This window comes from Podarcis melisellensis (genome assembly GCF_964234715.1).
Source record: "Podarcis melisellensis genome assembly, chromosome: 3".
NCBI classification, from domain to species: Eukaryota; Metazoa; Chordata; class Lepidosauria; order Squamata; family Lacertidae; genus Podarcis; species Podarcis melisellensis.
The window spans coordinates 97,598,991-97,622,084 of record NC_138530.1 but is presented as its reverse complement, the minus strand read 5'-3'; the positions used below and the strand labels follow the sequence as shown (position 1 = coordinate 97,622,084).

The window sequence follows — 23,094 nt, the reverse complement described above, 5'->3', positions numbered from 1 at the left end:
TTAAAACAAATAAACAAGGTTATTTTATAAGCATTAAAAAGTTTATGGTTTCAGATAATTTTTCTTGTCAGTTTCTTAATCTTAGTTTCTTTACCGGCCTAATAACTTCTAACTGATTATCCCCACTGTCTATCTGACTCCTCTTAACAGATTCTCTCGCTCTCTCACATCCCAACCCACAGACTTATCCTCCCTCTCTCTTCTCTAACACCTGACTGACATCCCAACAACACTAAATCTAACTCTAACTCCTCCCCTTGGGTTCCCACTGGCCAATCACTTCACACTCAGATTGATATCACCCACCCAGGAGGGCAAACACCACATGATCAAATAGAAACCAGTGCCACTGTGAGAAATGGATAAGTGTAAGGCAGTGGCAGGCAATCAGATGTTTCGAACGTCAAAAATGTAACAACAGCAGTTGATGAAGATATCCAGGACACATTTGGCTCCTTGAGCACCAGTATATCCCATAGCTGGTTTGAGATTCCAGCTGGATCTCACGTCCTCCATCACTTGCTCCTGAAAGCAACATGTGTATCTTGATTGGCCTGCACTTATGACACCTGGGAGGTTATGTGACCTTCTCAGGCATGAATCTGTAGCATTTTTGCATGGGTAGAGATCAGCGGTGATGGCAAAACACTCCCCTGCCTCTGGGGACTTGTTTATGCACAATCTGGTTTCTGTGTACAGAAACATGAGACGAGACAGCATGCATTCTGCTTGAACTATCTGTGTGGCTCCCTACGAATGCAGCATGTTGCTATTTCTGGGTAGATTATATATTAAAATATTAGTGCAGTCACATGGGTTACAACTTCAGAATCGGCAAGCGTTATCCTGTTTCACCAAGCAACAATTTTACAGTTCTACGAAACCACTTCTATGATTTGCCATATTAGCAAAAAATGAAAAAAAAATACAATTAAATCTGATGCATTATTAAATTTCCTAAATATTCAAAGGAGCCCATTTGCTACAATTTTTTTAAAAAATTTGTTTCTGACCTTTCTGCCTTTTACACAAAAGACACTCTCTATATCAAATTATTTCTAACACGCTGCACTATATTTAATTTGGTTTGCTTCAGATTAATAAGTAAATGGTCATTTGAAGTGTGAAAAAAATATGCAAAGCAACTGCTGTCCACTGCATTTCAAATGCAGAAATATTAAATGGTTACTCCATCATTTAGAAGCTAATAACTTGTTTTGGAAATTGAAAGTTTCATTTAACACTGTAGTGCATAATAGTTACACTTCTTTTGACATTTGATAAATATTCCATTTGAATATTTTACTCATTCTAGCATTCTCCCAGAAACCAAGAGCTGATTTGTGCAACGTTACAGATAATTCAAGTACCGTAGTTACAAGTTACAGTGCCTGCAAGCCAATCCTGATTTTCAGCCTTCTAAATCTGGTGATGTTTGGAATGATGGTCCCACTCCACCCCCCTACCCCGAGTCATTTTACTTAGCTTAATAAGACAGAAAGATGAAGTATTTGAGCAAGAAATTACCTGATACGTTCAGGAAACGGGAAAAAAAATGTGTATAATGAGAGTTAGGCATTTTCCCAAAGTCAGAGCCACTTTGTTTAAGCAGAAGACAGCTAATCAAGGGATACAATTTTATACAAGGCATAAAACTGAAGCATCAAGACAGAGAAATAAATGGGATTCAAATAAATGAGATTTTGGCTTGGTGTTGCCTTATATAGACTAACAGTGCGTCTCCTATCCCACAGTCCAACCCAAATATTCAAGGGCTATACTTGGGACTGAGTGATATTTGCAGGTAGCAACCTTAGGGATATGGGTCTGTGCATCTTACCACTGCCTCACACATAGTGGCAATCCTTTTCTTCTTTTCTGAAGTTTATTTTCAGTGTTTCTGCCATTGGTGACAAGCAGCAGAGGTCCTGCGAGTGACTGACAGGTTGTTGGTTTTTTGCACAGAATACCTCAAGGACTGCCTGTCTCCATGTGAACCTACCCAGATCCTGAATTCATCATCTGAGGCCCTTCTTTGAGTGCCTCCTCCATGAGAGGTCCAGAAGCTGGCAACATGAGAACGGGCCTTTTCTGCAGTGACTCCCTGTTTGTGGAATGCTTTCCTCAGGAAGGTTCATCTGATGTCTTCATTAATATAATAATAATTTTATTATTTATACATCTCCCATTTGGCTGGGTTTCCCCAGCCACTCTGGGCGGCTTACAACATAATAAAAACACCAAGCATTAAAAACTTCTGGATACAGGGTTGCCTTCAGATGGCTTCTAAAAATCAGATAGTTGTTTATTTCCTTGACATCGGATGGGAGGGCATTCCACAGGGCAGGCGCCACTACCAAGAAGGCCCTCTGCCTGGTTCCTTGTAACCTCACTTCTCGCAGTGAGGGAACCACCAGAAAGCCCTCGGAACTGGACCTAGGTGTCTGGGCTGAATGGTGGGGGTGGAGATGCTCCTTCAGGTATACTGGGCCGAGGCCATTTAGGGTTTTCAAGGTCAGCACCAACACTTTGATTTGTGCTCAGAGACATACACCTTTAGGTCCCAGAAGAAAATGTTCCCCTTTAACCAGGTTTTAGGTAGACTGACATCCAATGCCCTCTTAAATGTGTTGTGGAAGAGCAGGTGTACACACACACACACACACACAGAGAGAGAGAGAGAGAGAGAGAGGGAGAGAGGGAGGGAGAGAGAGAGACCATATGGCACAGGGCAACTTTCTCTTCCTTCCACTCCATGGTATCATTCTCCCCTCCCTTTCAGTGTGGCACCTTATACTATCAGGAATGGGATGAAGACCAGACATACAGTCTGTACTAGAGCAATAAGGCCCACCTAAGTGTCAAGCAGTCAGATCAGCAAGCCCAGGTCTGAGGTGAGGTAACAAAAAATGCCTGACTGTCCACCATGTACACAAATGGATTTATTTTAAATGTGCCTTACAAAACAAATTGCGATCACGTAATTTATCCACAATAGTTACAATAAACCCACACATCAGACAAAAACCAAAGCTGCAGCAGCATAGCAGAGACAACTAAAGACATTTACAGAGTATTACAAGTTAAAGACAAGAACAGGACTTTGCCCGGCTTCTAGAAGCTGGTAAAGAACAACTCAGGCAACAGGTGGATGCCAAATGAGTGGCATAATAATGATAGCTGATGATTTATGACAAATAATGGGAAAATTATGCAGATGGTGCATCTTAGGCAGAATCCTAAGACTTCCTGTGTGCTGCTTAGAGCAGGGATGGTGCTTTTAAAACTCTCCTCTCTCTCCCTGCCCTCTCTCAATCCAAGCCATTTTGGGAATCCGAGGACAATAAAGCAATTGGGGAAGGCTTCAGTCAACTGTGTTTTGGGGCTAAAGGATGGAAAGCTGCAAACCTACACATGCATGTAGGAATCAAAGTTTTGAAATTTATGGTTGCCTTTTTTTCTTTTTCTTTTTTACAAGAAATATATGTTGGAGCAGCATGTGCTGAACTCTCACTATAGCTCTCACTGGTTATACCATCGAGCTCAGGAAGCAGAGCAGGGTTCATAGACAGCTGAGGCTCCTAATTATGAGATGATGCAAAATGTAAGCCAATGTTGGAGCTAAATAAAAGGTGTTATTCAGTCGAGTGCTTTCCCATAGAATGAGTCATGGCTGCAGAGCGTACATTGCCTTCCGTTCACACAAGAGATTTCACATTTCCCAACTTTTCATATGCAAAATGGAAGAACATAGATAATCTTACCTGTTGTTGACCTGATTGTTGAGGTGATATTGGAAGATGCCATTGCAGGGATACATTCGTCGTCTTGTGAGTAGCCCGCCTGAATGGCACGCAAGTAACTGTGGCTTCTTGTTCGGAAACAACCCGGCAGATCGAGGGCATCCATGGCCTGAGCTTCAACTTCACTAAACACTGATTCACAAACAGATTCAAATTGCCCATTGACCTCTGCTTCACTCATCTAGATAAACAACAACATTGCATTGGGTGTGTTTTTTTGGTTGGCTTGCTCTGTCAGGAATGGACTCTGCTGTAGCACTTCAAAAGCAGGCATGACCTGAACATTAATAGAGTCCCCCCCCTCACCCCCCACATCACCTCTTGACACTTTTATCATGCAGCAAAATGCTTCAACATCACTGAACTAAGCATGTTTGCTATCTGTGTGCTAAGTAGACTGTCCAGTTCTGGTGTTATTTTTGGATGACAGCTTAGGACAGCTTTTTAGTTTCAACTCGTTTAGCAATGAAATTTAATAAATAATAAAATAACTGTGTAGGGGCGATATTGTTTTTCTTTGCTGCTATGTTATGGAGTTTCTTTGTGTTTTTATATTGCAAACCACCCTGTAATCTTTGAATGAATGGTGGTATAGAAAATAATAATAATAACAATAATAATAATAAGGAACAGACACATAGTTATTGAACAAACCAGGATCTGAAACTAGTTTGATCAAGGTTTCTTACAGCTAAAAGCAGCTGAACAAACCAGGTTTTTTTCCTATATTTGAGTGTAAAAGGAAACTGTTTTGTTCCAAACATCTATCACAAATTGCTCCTAATACTACTACTACTACTACTACTACTAATATAGTGTTCATTTTATAATTGGAGACAGACTGAAAATACTAGTGAAACTAATGATGCTAGTAAACAATATGATCCTGGCTTGATGGGAAGTTCTTGTGGCTAGGATTGTAAGATAAGGAAGTTTACTGAGTTAAATGGGACTGATGTGGGATAGCTGGAGGCAGAAGGAGAAAAATGGAGCAAAGGAGTTGGGGTTGCGGGTGGAGTAGGGTAGGGTGCACTGGAGTCAAGAGACACAGCAAGAGAGAATGGCATGCCAGAGAGAGAGAGAGAGAGAGAGGAGGTTGGATCCACAAGTTGGATCCAATAAAATAGATGCTCTTGAAACCGCGCAATGTTTCCTTGGGTTCCCTGCCCTGCCAATCATAATCACATCACAGAGTACATCCATCACCACTGATTAAATCAAGGATCCAGTGTGCTTTGAAGTGCACTTGATCCATGGTGAACTTAATCCTTATGGATCCTCATAATTCCCTCACAAGGGATCCCTTCCCAAACCACCGCCGAATCTGTGCACCCAGATGCATTTTGTGATTTTGGCATCCTGTGTAAAAACCACAATTACCCATGATTTGGATCAAAGTTTTTGTGGTGCTACCAAGCACTGAATCTATGAAATTTCCTGAAACCACTGCAAGTTTCAATTTGCTGATTCCCGCCCTCCCCCGCCCCCCCGGAAAATCAAGCAAATTCAAGGGAATCCATTTTAATTTCACTGGAACTGACACCTTAGAAAAGCTAAATGTGTTTGTTTCTTGTGCTTTCCCTCTTTCTGTCTGTGGGTGGGTCCACAGCAGGGTGGACAGAAGGCATGCTGTCCTGGCCTTCTATCAAAATTCCAAAGTGCCAATTTGCCAAAAGAGATTGGCAGTTGACAGAAACTGCATTTGCTCTCCAAAGTGTCTGCCCATAACACTTGTGGCTGTATTGCCTCCAACCCCCCACAAAGCTACCCTGTGAAGTGGCTAAAGAGGGGCAAAAGTCCAGTTGACGAAGTATGTATTTTTAGATTAAACAAATAATTTCTGGCAAATAGCCTCTGATTGCACCGAAAGCCTGATAGTACCATTTCCTATAAATACACTTCCAGAATTAAGTTGTTCTGAAAACAATTAGTTCTGGCCCTTGTAATAATTATTTCATTTCTAATCAAATTACGTTAACTAATGTTCTCTGGAAAGACAAACATTCTCATTCTGAATAGCCTTGTGCAAACAATATTAGGAAAGAAAGATGGGATAATGCAGTTCATACTTATGATTGTCTTATTTCCTACTTGTAAATTCAGCTTGCTGGCAAGGAGCATAGCCCCGTTTTTATGTATACGAATCTCCCTCTGCAGCATAAATGGCTATTTATATGGGCATGAAAAGTTTATGTGGCATGGTTTGCTGAGGTCCACCTGTATCTGATGTCCACCTGAAAAACTTGCATGGCTCTGGGCTCACATTCTCCTTTGTTCTTATGCACTGGCTTAAGTGGGGGAAGAGAATATGCAGCAGGAACCAGGAGCAACGAGGACATAGCATTCTCTTAACACACTTAATTTCCTTGACCAACATGATGCTGTCCAAATAGTCTGGAGCAGATAGGATCTTTAGTCCAAAACATCGGCAGCTCACTTACTTAGGTTGGGGGAAAGCTGTCCTAGAGGAACAGCGCTGCCTGGTGCTATAAGACAAAGTACTGTATGGAAGTGGGACACTTCTGGGCTTTACTGAAGATAAACAGCAGTTCGTGTCTCCTCTTCCTCTCTCTCTGACATGGTTGTGATGAAATGTGTGATGAGATGCTTCTGTTGGTGGCTCATTGCAGAAGAAAATGCTGTTGGTCAAGGAATTTCTCATTTTGGATGTTTAAGGACGGTTAGGTCCAGTCAAAGGCGACTATGGGGATGCGGCATTCATCTCACTTTCAGGAGGAGGGAGCCGGTGTTTGTCCACAGACAGCTTTCCGTGTCATGTAGCCAGCATGACTAAACTGCTTCTGGTGCACAGAGGACTGTGACGGAAGCCAGAGCACACAGAAACGCCGTTTACCTTCCCACCGCAGTGGTACCTATTTATCTACTTGCACTGGCATGCTAGGTTGGCAGGAGCTGGGACCGAGCAACGAGAGCTCACTCTGTCGAGGGGATTCGAATAGCCAACCTTCTGCAAGAGGCTCGGTGGTTTAGACCACAGCACAACCCGCATTTTGTTTGGATGTTTATGCTACCAGGGAGAGGAAGGAATGGGAAAAGTGCACTGGGAAGCAGTTACTTGTCTTTAGTAACTTCAAGTTCTGGCAGAGATGAACTTGTGAACAAGTGCAGCCCTGGAATGTCTATGCCTGTTGTCAGCTAGCCTCAATTTTGTCCTGGTTCTCTTGTTGTATTGGAGCTGTCGGGGCCTGCCACAAGGCAATCAGAACATTTCACAGCTGTTCTTAGCCTTTTTCAAGCCGTGAATCTCTGAGATGACAATCCATGCATGCTAACAGGCCATCTGATTTCCCCTTAGAACTGAATCATAATCAGTAGAAGATTATGCGACATAGGAAGGCTCATTGAATGAAATAGACCAAGAAGTCCTTGCTCCAATTTACATGACTTTCCTGCATTTCTTACCCTAGAATGTGTGTGTGTGTGTGTGGGGGGGTGTTCAGACATTCAAAAACAAGAAGCACACAAATTAACACTCATTAGCTTTATACGCCAAAGGTTTGCCCTATACAACACACACAGCTTCCCCCCTTAAAAAATTCAGTGTAACAAAAACGCAGCTTACTGTTATTCTACTTTCTCCCATCTCACACCCTCAAAAAGGTGGGATGTAAACTGTGCAAGCTAGCTACTCCCAATTAAATTTCATAACTAAGACGCAACACTGGCACTTATTCAATGGGCAGTTTCACAGAGAGTGCCACATCAAACCAGTGTTTGCCACCAAGTGTATACTCATCACAGAGCAGCCAATTTGTGCTCTTTGGTAAGTAACTCCTACATTTGCAAACCATTGTTTACCACTTCCATACTGTGGCCTGGTTTGTACATAATGCTAAACCAAACCACGGTTTAGTATGTGAATACATGAGTATGCATGCCCCCAGAGAGGTGATCATAGCCACTTTGCCTCTCCTTCGGTACTGCTGTCGCACTGTTGTTTCGTTGCGTTGTCCGAACTCAGGCTACTGGTGTGTCTCGCTCCAGACAAACCACCTGTTGTTACTGTTATATGCTTTAAGTTCATATACAGAACATTTCAAATGCACACCTTAGAACCAGGTCTTGCTGAACTACAACTGTCCCTCCCATTGGCCATGGTGGCTGGGCCTGAAATGAACTGGAGTCCAGAACATCTTGAGGACCACATGTTCCTCATCCCTGCCTGAAAAACTGTAGTGTATGAGACAGGTCAAAGAGGCTCGAGACTCTGGTGGTTTCAGCTACAAGATGTGATTCACGTGCACACGAGAAAAGCTCCACACTTAGGCAAATGGTCTCGGCTAAATATTTTTCGTTAGGCCATCTCAAATAGTTAAAGCCCTTCGGAACTGGACATGTTTTCAATTCTCTGGCATGGAACTGCTGACAACAACTGCTGAACAGCTGGTAGCTAGCTTGGGTGATATGACAAACTCCTGTTGCTGATGTTGCTTAGAAAATCAGACTGAAAATAAAATAAAAAATGTTTCCAACCTGGCTGATGCAGCTGGCCTGACTGAGCGTGCTCACTGCTCTCATATAGCTCTGATTCCTTGATCGGAACTTGGGGGAATTGTAGTTTGCTGACGGATCCAAGTTGTGTCCACCGGGCACATCACTTGCCGCTTGCAGGTAGCTCTGACTATTAAGGAAAGATAGAGAGGGAAACAAAGGATGAAAAACTAAGGCTAGAAAGAAGCGAGGGGGTGGAAAGAACACCCCGTGATACAGGAGGCCAATGCCCATTCCCCCAGAAGCTTCCCCCTAGGATTCCATCGAAGTTAGGGGAACACCACAGAAAAATTGGCCTCTGGTTTCTTATTCCTACTACAGGCACAGGCCCTGACCCAGCTGGAAAGGCCTCAGCTGCACACATCTGCTCTCAGCTCTTAACAGACCCAGTCTCCTATATGGAGAAGAGCTTAGACTAGATTTAGGCTCTCCTTCTCCTAAGCATATGGTTGGCGCTGTCAGCACTTAAGAGCTCTAATTGTCTGGTCCAAGTGGGAAGTGCTCAAGATGAGTCCCTGGACTTTGCCATCATTACTGCAGCCTCTAACAGCATGTATGACACTTGGGAGATTTGAAGCACTCGGATCGACCAGACTCCTTTCAAACTCGCTGGCATCCTACTTCGGGGTGTACTTGAGGCTGGTGCCGAGTGCTTCTCAAGCCTTTCCCAATGCTTACAACCAGCCCCATGAACATCTCACTTCACATTATGTTGGTGCTAAACAAATTAAACCGTTAAGTGAACAATGATCGTTACGGCAACCTATATATCCATTTGTTATGCCACGATGGTCCCCCCTCCCCGCTTGCTCTCCATTTCCTATACTATTAACGGTTCTCCCAGCAATGCTATCTGCAAGCCATTACCCTCCTGCTTCATTTTATTGCAATGTGGATCTTTTTCTCTCTCTCCGTTGTATAATACTTTGCATTTGGATCTGTCCAATATTTCTTCTTCTTTTTTTCAGTAAGGCTCTCTAGTATGCTGAGCTCATTTTTTTAATTTGTAGCCTATCATATAAATCATTCACAATGCTTCCCTCGAGATGTGAGCTGCCCACTTCTTCTTCCAAGTCATTAATGAAGATGTTAAACAGCATCAGACCCGGGGCTGATCCTTGTGCAACCCCAGAGGACATCTCATTGCAAACTAATCTAAACTGCATGCATATATTAAATGAGATATATCTTAGGTGAACTTTTAAAAGTTTGGCATTGACTTGTCATTGGTGGCAATCCAGCCACTCAGTTTAATTAATAAACCTCTTTATTGTCCTGCTGCATAGCATGTGGTGAATGATTTACTTACACTTTAAAACTGCGAATTGTTCCTTACTAAACTAAAATATTGCCTAAGGACCTTCCTCATTCAGATTTACCATAATACAGATAGGAATGCTGAAGTCCTAGACATACTTAGAAATAACAACCACTGAACTGAGCACACCTTATTTCCAAGTATAAATGCTTAGGATTAAGATGGCACATAATCACATTGATGGTGAAAGGCCAATCAAAGAAAAGACATTCCATTTGGGGGAAACATTTAGCCAATGAGAAACCATAACCCACATTTAAATTCCACAATGGTCAAAGGGAGGACTTTTCTTCCATTGACTAAAATTGCCAAACTTGTATAGGATTGTCCCTGTACAATTGATAAAATACAGTGGGTCTGGAATTTCTGCCACATTACTGAATATTGTGTTTTCAGCTACTGTAAGGGGGGCGGGAAAAGGCCTTTAGTTTTGCTCGAGCAATGCAAAAGTGTCTTTCAAAATGCACCACAAAAACTGTTGCATTTCAGAAATGGTTAGTAAATAGTGATGAGCGTATGGAAAGTGGAAACCAGGTTAACAAGACTCACTAAATAACTAGCGTGACTAAAAACTGTTATCTGCTTTAGCCTCAACTCAAATTCTTAAAGTGAGAAAATGACACCAAGGGCCTTTTATTTTCTCCTAACATTCCCCTGATTCCATTTGCGACTTCAGCAAATGCTGCCTTGTAAGCGTATGAACAGTATCTCCAACGTTCAGCCCAAATGGAGTCTGTCCTTAAGGCCACTTTTAGAACATGCCATGTCTTTGCAGCTTTATCCAGTTGATGCAGAAGCAGGAACAAATAGCATTATACTTGCACAGTTTCTTGTGCTTCAAAGGGGGACAAAGGAGACCAAATGGAGGTAAAGCAGGTGAATTCCAATGAACATAATACGGTTGAGAAAACTGGCAAGCTCATATCCCAAAGAGGCATATTACAAAAGGAACTGTGAATACCTCTAAAAATACAATTTCCTGTGAACAAAGCTTCCATTGCCTGCACTAAAAACATATCACATACTCACTCTGTAAGCTGAAGGCTTCAATTGTTTTATCAACACATAATTTCTTAATTGAGGTTGCATCGGGTTATATTCATTTTTAGCGCTGCATAACTAACTGCTTCCGCTGAACTCAGCAAGAGCTGCTTGTGTGAAGGCGGCACACAAGAAATGAGCACACCTCTGGTCCATTCTTAACTCCATCACAGCATGCTGGAACTAACAGTTACTATAAATTCTCTGAATCAGATTAAATTTATTCAGTTTACCCACAAAAATGGCTTAGCATTATTAAGGTCAGTTCTAATAATGCTCTCATCATACTAATTGTTTTGGTAGCTCAGGTAAAGCTTCAATTCTACAGGAGTCTTGTATGGAAAATCAGTAAACTTTCTAGCACAGTTTAGCACACTTTGTACAGCGATAGCTGGAATCTGGAAAGTTTCTACAGATGCCAGAATATAAACTACATGTTTATTTATTGGGGCATTTATTTCTTACCATTAAAAAATCAAGGTGGTATACATTTGGGTGTGTGTGTACATACACACACGCACACACACACGCACACACACACACACAGTAAATATTAAAAACAAACCTAAAAATAATTGTTGCCTACCAAAATTCTAGAATAGATTGGTGAACTTGGAGTAGAATCTGCAATCTGGTTAGGACTTCAAAATGATATTGGGATTTCAGCCCACATTCGAATCAAAGCAGAATTCTGCACCATATCTTTTGCTATGACAGTGTTGTCTAATATATCAGAGTGACTGGTGCACCAACCTCAGTTGCCCTTAGCAAGCCTCCACTTGCCCACATTCTTACTTAAAACTCTGCCTATCATTGGCTGTGGCACTCCCTACTGTTGGCCTCCCTGCCTTCTGGCCTACCAGCCCCAAGGAGCATCAGCCACCACTGAGTTGATGATGATGATGATGATGATGATGATGATGATAATAATAATAATAATAATAATAATAATAATAATAATAATAATACTTTTTATTTATACCCCACCCATCCCGGTTTAAAAACCAGGCTCAGGGCGGCTAACAGCAAATATAAAACATTGATTAGAATGTGACTTAAAAACAGCATAAAACAGCACAAAGTACAACATAAAATGCAGCATCAATATCAATAAAATTCAAAAATTCAGGGGTCATTTTGGGAGGGGAAAAACCCCCGGAAAAAAACAACCCCAGTCAGTAGACATCAAATGATCACCAGGGCTAACTGGCCAAGTTGGTCCTACTAGGGCCGGCAAGGAGACCAGGGCCAGCAAGGAGACCAGCAAGAATTTAAATGTGGGGTCCCAGAAAGGGTTTCTTCATAGAAGAGGAAAGTGGAAAAGGGAATAGAAGATCAGGCTAATTCAAATTGAAGGCCAGGAGGAATAGCTCTGTCTTACAGACCCTGTGGAAAGAGATCAAGTCCTGCAGGGCCCTAGTCTTGTGGGACAGAGCATTCCACCAGGTCAGAGCCATCACTGAAAAAACCCTGGCCCCGGTGGAGGATAGTCTGGCTTCCTTAGGGCCGGGACCTTTAAGCTATTATTATTCATGGACCTTAGGGTCCTCTGTTGGACATACCAGGAGAGGCGATCCTGTAAGTACGAGGGTGATGATTACCAGAGTTTCAAAACATAAATGCCATTCGTGTACCACACCAACCAGAAGGAAACATTGACAGAATGCACACTTGCCTGCTCATTCCTCAAGGTTAGTCTCCAAAGACAGACTTAATTCTCAGTGGATCCCTCTTCTAAGGAAAATAACCCATATTGCTTAGAAAATTCTTTTCACCTCCTATTGCTCCCACCGGTCATATAAGTATCAAAGTGAGTGCTTGCTGAGATGGATAATTGACCCAAACTCTAAAACCACAGATTGTGAACTAAGGCACTCAAATTCCCTTTAGCTTAATTTTCTTATTATCATGCCCTTCAGATCAACAAAGTTTGAGGGTGGAACACTTACTGGAACTATATTTTATTGCAACAGATAATTTTTTAAAAAAACAACTAAAACCTCGATCGTTGTGAAACCTAGATTTAATAAATAAGAATTTATCAAAGGTTTGTTTCAATTTAATACAACAATGAAATGTCCCATCTTTAAGAGCAAAGTAAGGGGAGCCTTATTACTTTCCAGTTTTTGTACTTTGGTTTCTCCTTCTTTATTTTGCTTAGAAGCCTTTTCCATTCTTACTTGCTACATGAATGAGAACCTCAATATTAGAGATGGCCTTCGCTTTACAAAAGAAGGTGGTATTTAAATATGAAGGCCGCAAGCTGTTTAGAACTTGGGATGGAATTTTCCAAATTTCAGACGTCAAGCTTACCCACATGGATTTCCCCTGCCCAATAATCATCTCATTGAGGATTTGGTTCCCGCACCCTAGTCCCACTAAAAATCTGAACAATTATTGCCGATTATAAGCACTATTATATGCATATGCACTCCAGGTTTCCTAAAGTAACCAGCACATAAATGGATACATAAAACAATGCATATAACAGTATAAAAATATATGTGTGTTAATTAACCTATAAAATTATGCTGCGGAAATAGAGTACGGCATGGGGTATCATTCTTTTACAGTATTATAAATATAATTTTACATTAAATGTGGGCTTTTAAAGAAACTGACAATGCGTGATAAGCGGGTGCTCAGGTAAAAGAGGTAGGCCGTGAGTAAAGTTTAATTGAGTCAGAATCTCTGAATTCTATGTATAACATATTTAGGGTATCATAACCTGTACTTTGAATTGCACCCAACCAACTGGGGAGCAGATGTCAACCCCGGAGCGCTGCTGCAATATACTCCCAGCTAAAGGTACTTCCCATGGGGAGAGAAGGTGTTGCATTATCCTGCTTCTGAAGCTTCTGAACCATCATCAAGGGCAGAATATGGTACACTAGAATCGCCTCGAGAAAACGAAGCGTTCCAGTTAAGTTTGACAGAAAGGTCTGCAGAATGCGCACCAGATGTAATTGGCAAAACTGACTCCTAGCTACTACTGTAGCCTGGGCTCTAACTTGTGTTCCCAAGTCTAAACCTACATGCCCAGAACAGGCTGGTGCTCAGATAATGAACTCCATAATGATAGCTGCCCTCTCCCTATAATTTTCTTCTGCTGTTATTGGGTTTCGTTAGAAATCATATCATCATAGAGTTGGTTTTATTAGGTTATCTGAACTGCATTTTACTGTGGTTGGTTGCTTTAACACTACTGTTAAAAGGTAAAGGGACCCCTGACCGTTAGGTCCAGTCACGGATGACTCTGGGGTTGCGGCGCTCATCTCACTTTACTGGCCGAGGGAGCCGGCGTACAGCTTCCAGGTCATGTGGCCAGCATGACTAAGCCACTTAGCTCACTTAGGCAAACCAGAGCCGTACGCAGAAACGCCGTTTACCTTCCCGCCGGAGCGGTACCTATTTATCTACTTGCACTTTGGCCTGCTTTTGAACTGCTAAGTGGGCAGGAGCAGGGACCGAGCAACGGGAGCTCACCCTGTCATGGGGATTCGAACCACCGACCTTCTGATTGGCAAGCCCTAGGCTCTGTGGTTTAACCCACAGTGCTACCCACGTCCCAACACTACTGTTACCTGCCCTGGAATCTATATGAAGGGTGGGTTATAAATAGAGTAAAATAAATAAATAAATATAAACAAACTTTTGTAAAATGAATTTGATAATATTTGAATATATTCTACATAGCAGAGGACAGAAAATATACATATAATCCATATTAGGGTGTATGGCAAAGAGAAATCAGGAGCAATGAAAGAAACTCCATACAGTATTTCATTTAGAAGTACCTGCAATTCAAGGTAATTTATATGCAGTCCAAACTTTGGCTAATCCTGCAACTATCGCTTTTGGTCTGACTAGATGAGATCAGGCTTTGTGTCAAATTAAATGAAAGTGTTTTGTACCTAGGAAGGCAGCTGCATGTTTCCCTCTTCTATAAAAAAAGCTGGGTAATAGAAAATTAAGTTAATAAAATGAGATTGCTGTAGGAGAAGAGCAGCTTGTTTTTTCCACCTCATTCTATGAAACTAATCACTGAACCATGGTAGACCTTTTTCTTTTAATTTTTCTCCTTCAAAGACATTTACCATTCTTCATGTTATAATGCTATCCTTACAGAAGCAAACACTCAAGAAAGATTCTATTAGGATAAAACACAGGGCTGGTAATTGTGAAAATTAATTTAGGAAGAATTAGCTTTTCTTTTGCGTCAAATGACACATTAAGCAATCAACATAATCTATATTGTATTTTGTGTATTATTGCAGTGTACAGATTGTCATTAACACAACTACATGTGTTAGTTTATTCAATAATTCTATTTAAAAGCCTTTGCCTTATTCATTCTGCATACAGGGATTATGTTGTAAATCCCTAAATGCTGCTCTCTCAGATAAACAGAGGAGGGTTTGCTCTTCTTAAATTCTAGAAGACAACTTCTTTCCAGGAGTAACCATTTACCAATGAACTCTACCTCTGACATGGGCTAGTATTTATTTCAGTCAATAACCAGTAGAGAAGGAGGAAAAAAACCAAAATACATAAAACACAGTATGACACATTAAGAACAGTATGAAATATAGAAAAGACATTCTAGCATATAAAGCCCATGTGATGTATCATTCGTGCTTAGCAATCTCTCCTTTTGTTGACTATTATTTTGGACTTTTGTAATAATTATAAACTTTATTAAGGGCTGGATTCAACTAAATATTCCTGAGAGCAGGAACCAGCACAAGTCCCGTTTGCACAACAGGACTTTTCTCCCTTTCATTCCATTGCAACCCCCAGTTAGGTTCCAGAGGGACAGAAGAACACCCAGAACAGCACATGTGGGGAAGGAAAAGGGAGATTGTTTTGTTGGGTGAGTGCTTGCTTTGACTGTTGTATTAGCGTGGTGTTGAATTCCACCGTATATAAAATATCTGGTGGAATTGGCCTCTCAGTGATTTAAGTCTCCAAACAAAACTTAGAGAAAGATAGTAGTTCACTTTCTTTCCGAGGAGAGCTATTCATAAAGGGCAGAATTTGTCTTTTCCAAGCAACCAAACCAAGCAAAAAACCCCTCTTCCCCATCTCTTCTGTCACTAACATTTAGTTCATTTGAGATGAAAGAAAAATAAACACTAGGCCCTGAAACTGAAATAAAAACAGTTGTGTCATTAGCTTCTCAACATCGTAGCCTCCTACACAATAACCTTTCTGTTGGTATAATAGGGCTTTTTAAAGTGCTGTGGAATTGGGCAGAAATATAGCACAGGACAGAGACTTTGAAAGGTGGAAATCAAGATATTCTTTATTGGGTTCCCTGGGCTTCAGGATAAGTAAGATGGTATAATGTACACCTTGCAGGACTATGGACAGCTGACTGTATCCAAGGAACTTGCCCCAACAAAGACCAAACTCCAAACAATTCCTAATAACTTTCTGTGCCTTGATTACTCTTCCTTGATTCCATGCCCATGAATGAAGAGTCAAGATTTTTAAAATAGACAGCCATCAGGCCTAAAGCTTAGCATCTTTCAGGGCTTCAGGTTTCATGCTCCCAGTCTCTGGCTTGAGCTCAAAGACTGAATCTCCACTCCTGGGGAATCTCCTCTGGGGGGGATGAGAGAAAGATGGACTCAACAGCTCCCCTCCCTCTGTATCTGAGAACAGACCGCTGCTTGAGAATGTAGAAGTTCTGGGCATACCTTCCCCCTTAAACTTTACATATACTCTGCTTTGCTACATCCCCCTCTTGTTCAATTAGTCTATCCCCTGTATGCAAAGACAGGCTCCAGTGGATTGAGAGAACAAGACCAATAGTGGGCCCAATGGTGAAGAAGGCAATTTCTGCATGTGAGGGAAGGTAGCCCATCTAGAAAAAGGAAAACTCTGATCCTAAACCTCCACTGCTTTGCAGGGGACATCTTCAGGAGAAGAAAAAGCTAAGATGCAAGCAGACACAAATCCGGAGTCCCTGAGATGGTTGGATGGCACCTTGTAAGCCTATACTCTGTCAACACCTGCAGGAAAGCTGGTGCCAAACATATTACTCTGCTTTCCTTTGGACCACATCAGTGAGGCAGAGTAGGGGCACTTGTGGTCTGGGCAGCCTATGACCTCCATACACATTGCCCAGGCTTGAGCCCTGGAGAGGTCACATTTATGTGTTACCACGTTCACAGTCAATTTATAGATACTGAAACAGGAAGAGCTGATGATAGGAAAGTTGAATCCATCCCACACAACACGATGCTAAATATATAAATGAAAAATTAGTTTCCTGTGGGCTTGCCCCTCCCCATCACATCTTGTTCTTCCTAGCTTGAAAATTTAATTTGTATATATTCATATGTTCTTCAGGATATATTTAAGGGATGCACATTAAATAGAAGGCTACTAAAAATGCCATTGTCTTTCCAATTACTGTCAGTTTTATTTCACAGCTGATAGATCTTTTCTGTTAGAAATATAGTAAACTATATAAGATGTTTGCTATTTATTATAGGGCACAGGAATTGGGTTTTTTTTTCTTCTGCTAGAAATAGAACCACCCACTTAAATGGGGAAAGTCAGAATATGTACAGCTAACATTTTCTTTCAGTTGTGGCAGAATATGAAGAAACTGCAGAAGGAAATGTAGTTTGAGTCAATGAAGCTCACATTAATGAAACGTAGGAAAAAGCTTTGAGAGGCTTACTTTTGGTGGTCTCCAAGAGCTCTTTGTCCGATAGATTTTAACAATGACTCCGGATGGACTGCTACCTTTGGTGATGTTTTGGGGCTAGTGTCGGAATCTCCACTCTCCTCATCTCCCATGGCTTTAATATAACTTCCACTTCTCATCCTTCTGCAGGGAATCTCATCATCTTTACCACCAGCAGGGTACCCTCCCCATTCATCTTGAGGCACCTGGTACAGTATATTACAACAAGCACAAAAGAGAAATAAATCTCATCTTGCCATGGAACCCTTTGAAGAACAAACATTTATGATGAAGAAGGAATAAGCATTCGTCATTACATAAAAGAGACAGTTTAATCGGGCCGTTAAGGTATGAAGCCGTTACCATTCTGTTGCATTTGACGTGAGGTGAATGCAGACAAGAAGTATTTAACAAGTGGCAACCTATGCTGTAGTGGCACAGAATGGGGAGACTCTACCACCCAGTGTCACAAAAGATGCTGATGTGTCGTAAAGTTCTCCTCGTCACATCAATTTGCTGCGACAACTTGCTCTGTACATTGTCAACCATGTTAAGTTTTTATTTGGTAAATGGAAATCTTGATTCGCCTTTTAGCAGCTTTCAGAGAAACCAATGAACGCTAAGACCCAGGAAACCTGCATTCTGATATGTCCGTAATGTATAAAAAGTCAGAAACTAGGGTGAAGGCTCAAACATCTGGGAACTACACTTCACGATGCCTTGGTGAATGAATTGCAGTGGTGTGCGATTGTCAATTAATGAGTGGCCAAGTTTTTGATAAATAGGGTTGCCATATGTCCGGATTATCCCGGACATGTCCAGGATTTGGCCATTGGGAATTGTGTTCAGGTGGGAGTCCCTTTTATGTCCGGGAAAATCTGGACATATGGCAACTCATATCAGAAGTGGTGATTTCCGTGGGTAAAAAAGCTCAACAACTTTTCAGTCCAAATTTTCACTTTCTGAAATATGGAATAATATTAATGGAATCGTAGGAAAGAAATACAGTTTGCTTACACCTTAGCTGCCCCCCCCTAGAGTTTTGTTTGGAATAAATTCAGATGAAGGGTGGGGCAAAGAAGGGTTTGTTTCTCGTCCCTTAAACCTTCTTCTCTCCATCCCTTTCTTCTTTGTCCTGAACCAACTAAGGAGATACACTGGAACAGAAGCAGTCTTCCATGCTTGTAGCACTTCTTGGACTGAGCACATGAAACAGATACACACCCAAGAGTAAATAGTACCCAGGGCGGAGGAAGGGGGTGGTTTGCCCTGGGTGTCATCACTGAGGGGAGTGGCATTCGGTGTGCCACCCACCTGCGACTCCCAAGCCTAACCTGAGCTGTTGGGGGAAGGGGCAGAGCTGCACCACCTTGTCGGCGGCCTTCCTCCCCTTCCCCCTTCATTTTGACGGCTCGGGGGAGGCTTGGGAGTTGTGGACAGGTGATGTGCTGTTGTCCCCTGCTCCTGGGGGGGAAGAAGAAGAAGAGTTTGGATTTGATATCCTGCTTTATTACTACCCAAAGGAGTCTCAAAGCGGCTAACATTCTCCTTTCCCTTCCTCCCCCACAACAAACACTCTGTGAGGTGAGTGGGGCTGAGAGACTTCAAAGAAGTGTGACTGGCCCAAGGTCACCCAGCAGCTGCATGTGGAGGAGCGAAGACGTGAACCCGGTTTCCCAGATTACAAGATTATACCGCTCTTAACCACTACACCACACTGGCTCTCTCGGGGGAAGCCTCCCCCGAGCTGTAAAAAGGAAGTGGGAAGGTAGTAAGGCTGCTGGCAAAGCGGTGCGGCTGCCACCCCCACCCAGAAAGTAGCCTGCCATGGGCGGCTCGCTCCATGCCCCCGGTGGCTCGCTCCGCCCCCATGGGATGCTTGCCCCGATCCCATGCCCCTGCCCCTGGGTACTGGAGCAGCTAGTTCCGCCTCTGATAGTACCTCCCAGCCTTGTATTACTTTCAATAAGATATGCATCCAGGTGCATACTGATGTTTCTGGATACCTTGAAGGTGTCACATGTGAAGCCCTCCTTGAGCTAAAAGGAACTACAGAACCTGACTGATACCTTATCCATTCTGGGTAAAAGCCCTGACCCTGATCAATGGTTGCAGTTACTAGGCAAAAAAGTGCATGTCTGTCTCACTTGTACACGGAGAGCACTGGAACCAAGTCACTTAATGTTAACTGATGATAGGTTTTGTGTTATGGGTGGTTATATAAATACAGAAAATAAGTTAGCATCTTGAAGCAGAGTTGCTGGTGGTCTGAAATCTTCTCCCAAAAGGCTAGGACACCACAATTCACAAAAGGGAAGGACACCATGAATAATGACTTTTCTTAAAAAGGGAAGATATATTCATGCAACCTAGGAATCTATTTTGCTGCAAAAAAAGTACCAATTCTAAAACTACCCCATAGAGAGTTTAACACTTTTATGTGTCATTTTTGAAATACCTGCCTGATTAGTAGAATCTCAATTAATTCCCTTGCATTATATTTGGAATCAGCGGATGTCAGCTCAGTACTGAAGAGAACATGAGAGTGATGATGAACTTTGCAAGCTATCAAGCAGTTATGACTGTCTAATTACATGGTGGTCATATAATTCAAAGGACTGTCACATAATTCAGAATGAACTAAGGTCCAGGCAAGATCGAAAATGGCACTGTGCTGCATCTAGACCTGCATTTGCACACGTCCAGTGCTCATTGTAGATATACATAAATGATTCTTTACATAAATGGTTCTTTATCATCCTAGGTTTTTCTTATTTGACCCTAATCAGGGGTAAGCAACTATTTTGTGCCTGAGGGCTGCATGGGTGGCTGTTGGCCACAGGGAGGTGGGAGTTACCACTCACCCACACTTAATGTAACACATATACACTGAGATTCACTCATAATCACATCCACACTTAATTAATGTCCGATTTATAAAGCAGTTAGAACAGCACTTGCATCTATGCTGTTTCTCAGCCGGCAGGCAATGGAGAATATCTAGGCTGATATAGGACTGCAAACATTTTCACAAGTGCAGCAAGGAAGTTTTAAGTCTCTTTTACTTTAAGTGAACAGAAGTGTTGAACTGAATTTGGAAAAGAACAACAGGCATGATTTGTGTTAGGAAGAGCTACTTTAGTCAAGTATTCTGCTGCGCCTCAGCTAATCTACAAGTATTCCTCTCTAGAACGCAGGTAATTTGTATGGCCTTTATCAAAATGGCCTTTGTGAAAATCTATGTCATCTCAACTTGCTTGCTGTGGAACAGCTTCCTGTCAGGGGCCGGAGTCAGGGGCAAGTCCGCAATAAAACACCCAGTGTCAGTTAACACTTTATTCAAAGAAGCCCATACAACACATGCCTAGTGATCACAGCAACTCTTGCCAGTAGGTCTTGCCCCAGTGAGCCAGTTGTGAGGACCAAAGGTCCCTGTCTCCCCACCCGTCTCTAAGGTTCCTTGCCTGGTTCCTTCCCCAGCAGCCTAAGACTCCTTCGTCTTGTTTCTCTTTGTTCTGCCATTTTCATTCCTCTCTGTGTTCTGGGAGAACAGCGGGGAGGGGAGCTGGTCACAGCAGGAGGGAGACACTCCCTGCCTTCTTCAGCACCAGATGTCCACTCTGGGCTCTGGGGAAGGTCACCTCGTGAGCCAGGAGGACTCTCCAGGGTGCTCCCAATATACACAGTTTTAGTTATGCATGTGGAGGCCCAGAACCTAACCCCCACATAAATGAGGAGCTGCTTGTATATTGCTTGATACTGTACATGCTTTATGGGAACCCACATCCGATTCAACTACAGCTTCCGCTGCTTTTAATTGGCATGAATTGTGTCCTAATGCAAGGGAGCAGGTTTGCTTGCTTTGGGCACCTGATAAAGCAGGGGTTGCCCTCTGGACATTGTAGATTACAATTCCCATCAGATTGGCTAGTGTGGCCAATGATCAGGGATGATGGGAATTGGAGTCCAAAATATTTAGAGGGAACCATGTTAGCCACATCTGCAATAAAGTTTGCATTTTCTATACAGTGGTACCTCAGGTTACAGATGCTTCAGGTTACAGACTCTGCTAACCCAGAAATAGTACTTCGGGTTAAGAGCTTTGCTTCAGGATGAGAACAGAAATCACACGGCGGCGCGGCGGCAGCAGGAGACCCCATTAGCTAAAATGGTACCTCAGGTTAAGAACAGTTTCAGTTTAAGAACGGACTTCCAGAACGAATTCTGTTCTTAACCCGAGGTCCCACTGTATTAATATAGTATGAATAGACCTTTACATGAATCATCCATATGCTGTCTTTCCTATTTGGCTTTTGGTATGATGCTCCCACCAGGGACACACATTAGAAACAAGCTACAAACATATGTCAACACACCTACAGAAATTAAATTCATATGCTTGTCCCACAGTTAGATCATGGTCATTTTTATATCTGAAATGCTACTTAAGAATTCAGCCTCTTCAGTATGGCAATTCTTCTCTTACTATACTCTTATTATACTCTTTGAAGTATAATGCAATATACTTCCAAGGGCTATTATAACACATCTCTCTCTCTCTCTCTCTCTCTCTCTCTCTCTCTCTCTCTCTCTCTCTCTCTCTCTCTCTCTTCCTCTCTCCAGATCAGCAGCAAAAATCTGTCTACATGCATTGAAAATCATCAAATGCCTTTTAGCTTGTGTAAATAGTTATTGGTGCCTAAAATTCCCATCTGAAGAGTTTGCATCTGCTAACTGGGAATAATTACTCTAATTACCTACTTGTAACAAGTGTTGATATCTATAATTTCTTTAAAAAGCCATTTCCTGTTCCAGATATTAAATCTTTATATATATACAGTTTAACACACAAAGGACTTTGTATGACATTATAATGCTTGATGTCCAGCATGCGAAACTCATGACAGAATTATGAGTTTCGCCTGGATCATAATAGTTACAAACCACTTCAAAACACATGCAAACTTAAGGCTGAACATCAGTTGTATTCTATAGTGTGTGTTTTTAACCCTTCATGTCATATGCAATATGCATGTACATTGAACCCAGAGATTTCTGCCTGGTATAAAATGTCTTATATTTGGAAAGGTTCAAGACAATCACTATCTGTCTGATTATTATTGAGTGATCATTACTTTAAAAATAGGTTCATTGACTTTATGTTAGGAAATGTGCTCTCAATGTGATCGTTGGATTTCCTACAGAAAGTAATCAATTCAGGCATGATAATATGGGTCCAAGGGTTTCTAAATATTCCTAAATATTATCACTGGCTAGAATTCTCTGCTGTTTTATATGCAGTCATTGCAATTTATGAGCAGTATGGGGCACACTGATCGCCAAAGTTTGTACCAAGTACAAAGACTTCAATAAAGCTATAAGAGAGCACTCACAAATGGATGGCATTGTGGTTCACATGAAGATGCTTCTAACTTCCTTTCTGTCACGAACAGGAAAAAGATGTCAACTGAACAACAACTTAATATGCCATATGCAAGCGATATAAAATAAAATAAACACTCTAAAATATCAACCATTGTGTATTGTGTGTTACAGGACCTTGCTCTTCATGGTAAGTCCAGTTCCAATGGTAACATGGTGGACCTTTTACAGTTTTCATGATGAGGCAGGGGATGGTTGTTTTTGTTTTTATTTTTAAAAAAGCATGAACTTTTGGATACTGGGCCAAGCAATGCTAATTACACATCTGCAAGATGTGG

General features: G+C 41.8%; 1 protein-coding gene across 12 annotated transcripts in view; it reads right to left on the bottom strand.

The window, feature by feature from the left end:
* The window catches only part of DLGAP2 (DLG associated protein 2), a 414,439-nt gene that overhangs the window by 58,845 nt on the left and 332,500 nt on the right, over nt 1-23,094 (bottom strand). For all 12 annotated transcript variants that reach the window (XR_014166924.1, XM_081906060.1, XM_081906056.1 and 9 more), the window contains 3 exons: nt 17,369-17,580; nt 8,298-8,445; nt 3,765-3,984 (listed from right to left, as the gene is read on the bottom strand). Coding sequence is in view for 11 of the 12 variants with exons in the window: in XM_081906060.1 (XP_081762186.1) it covers nt 3,765-3,984; nt 8,298-8,445; nt 17,369-17,580 (580 nt within the window). In the remaining variant the exon portion in view is untranslated. The remainder of the gene's footprint in view (nt 1-3,764; nt 3,985-8,297; nt 8,446-17,368; nt 17,581-23,094) is intronic.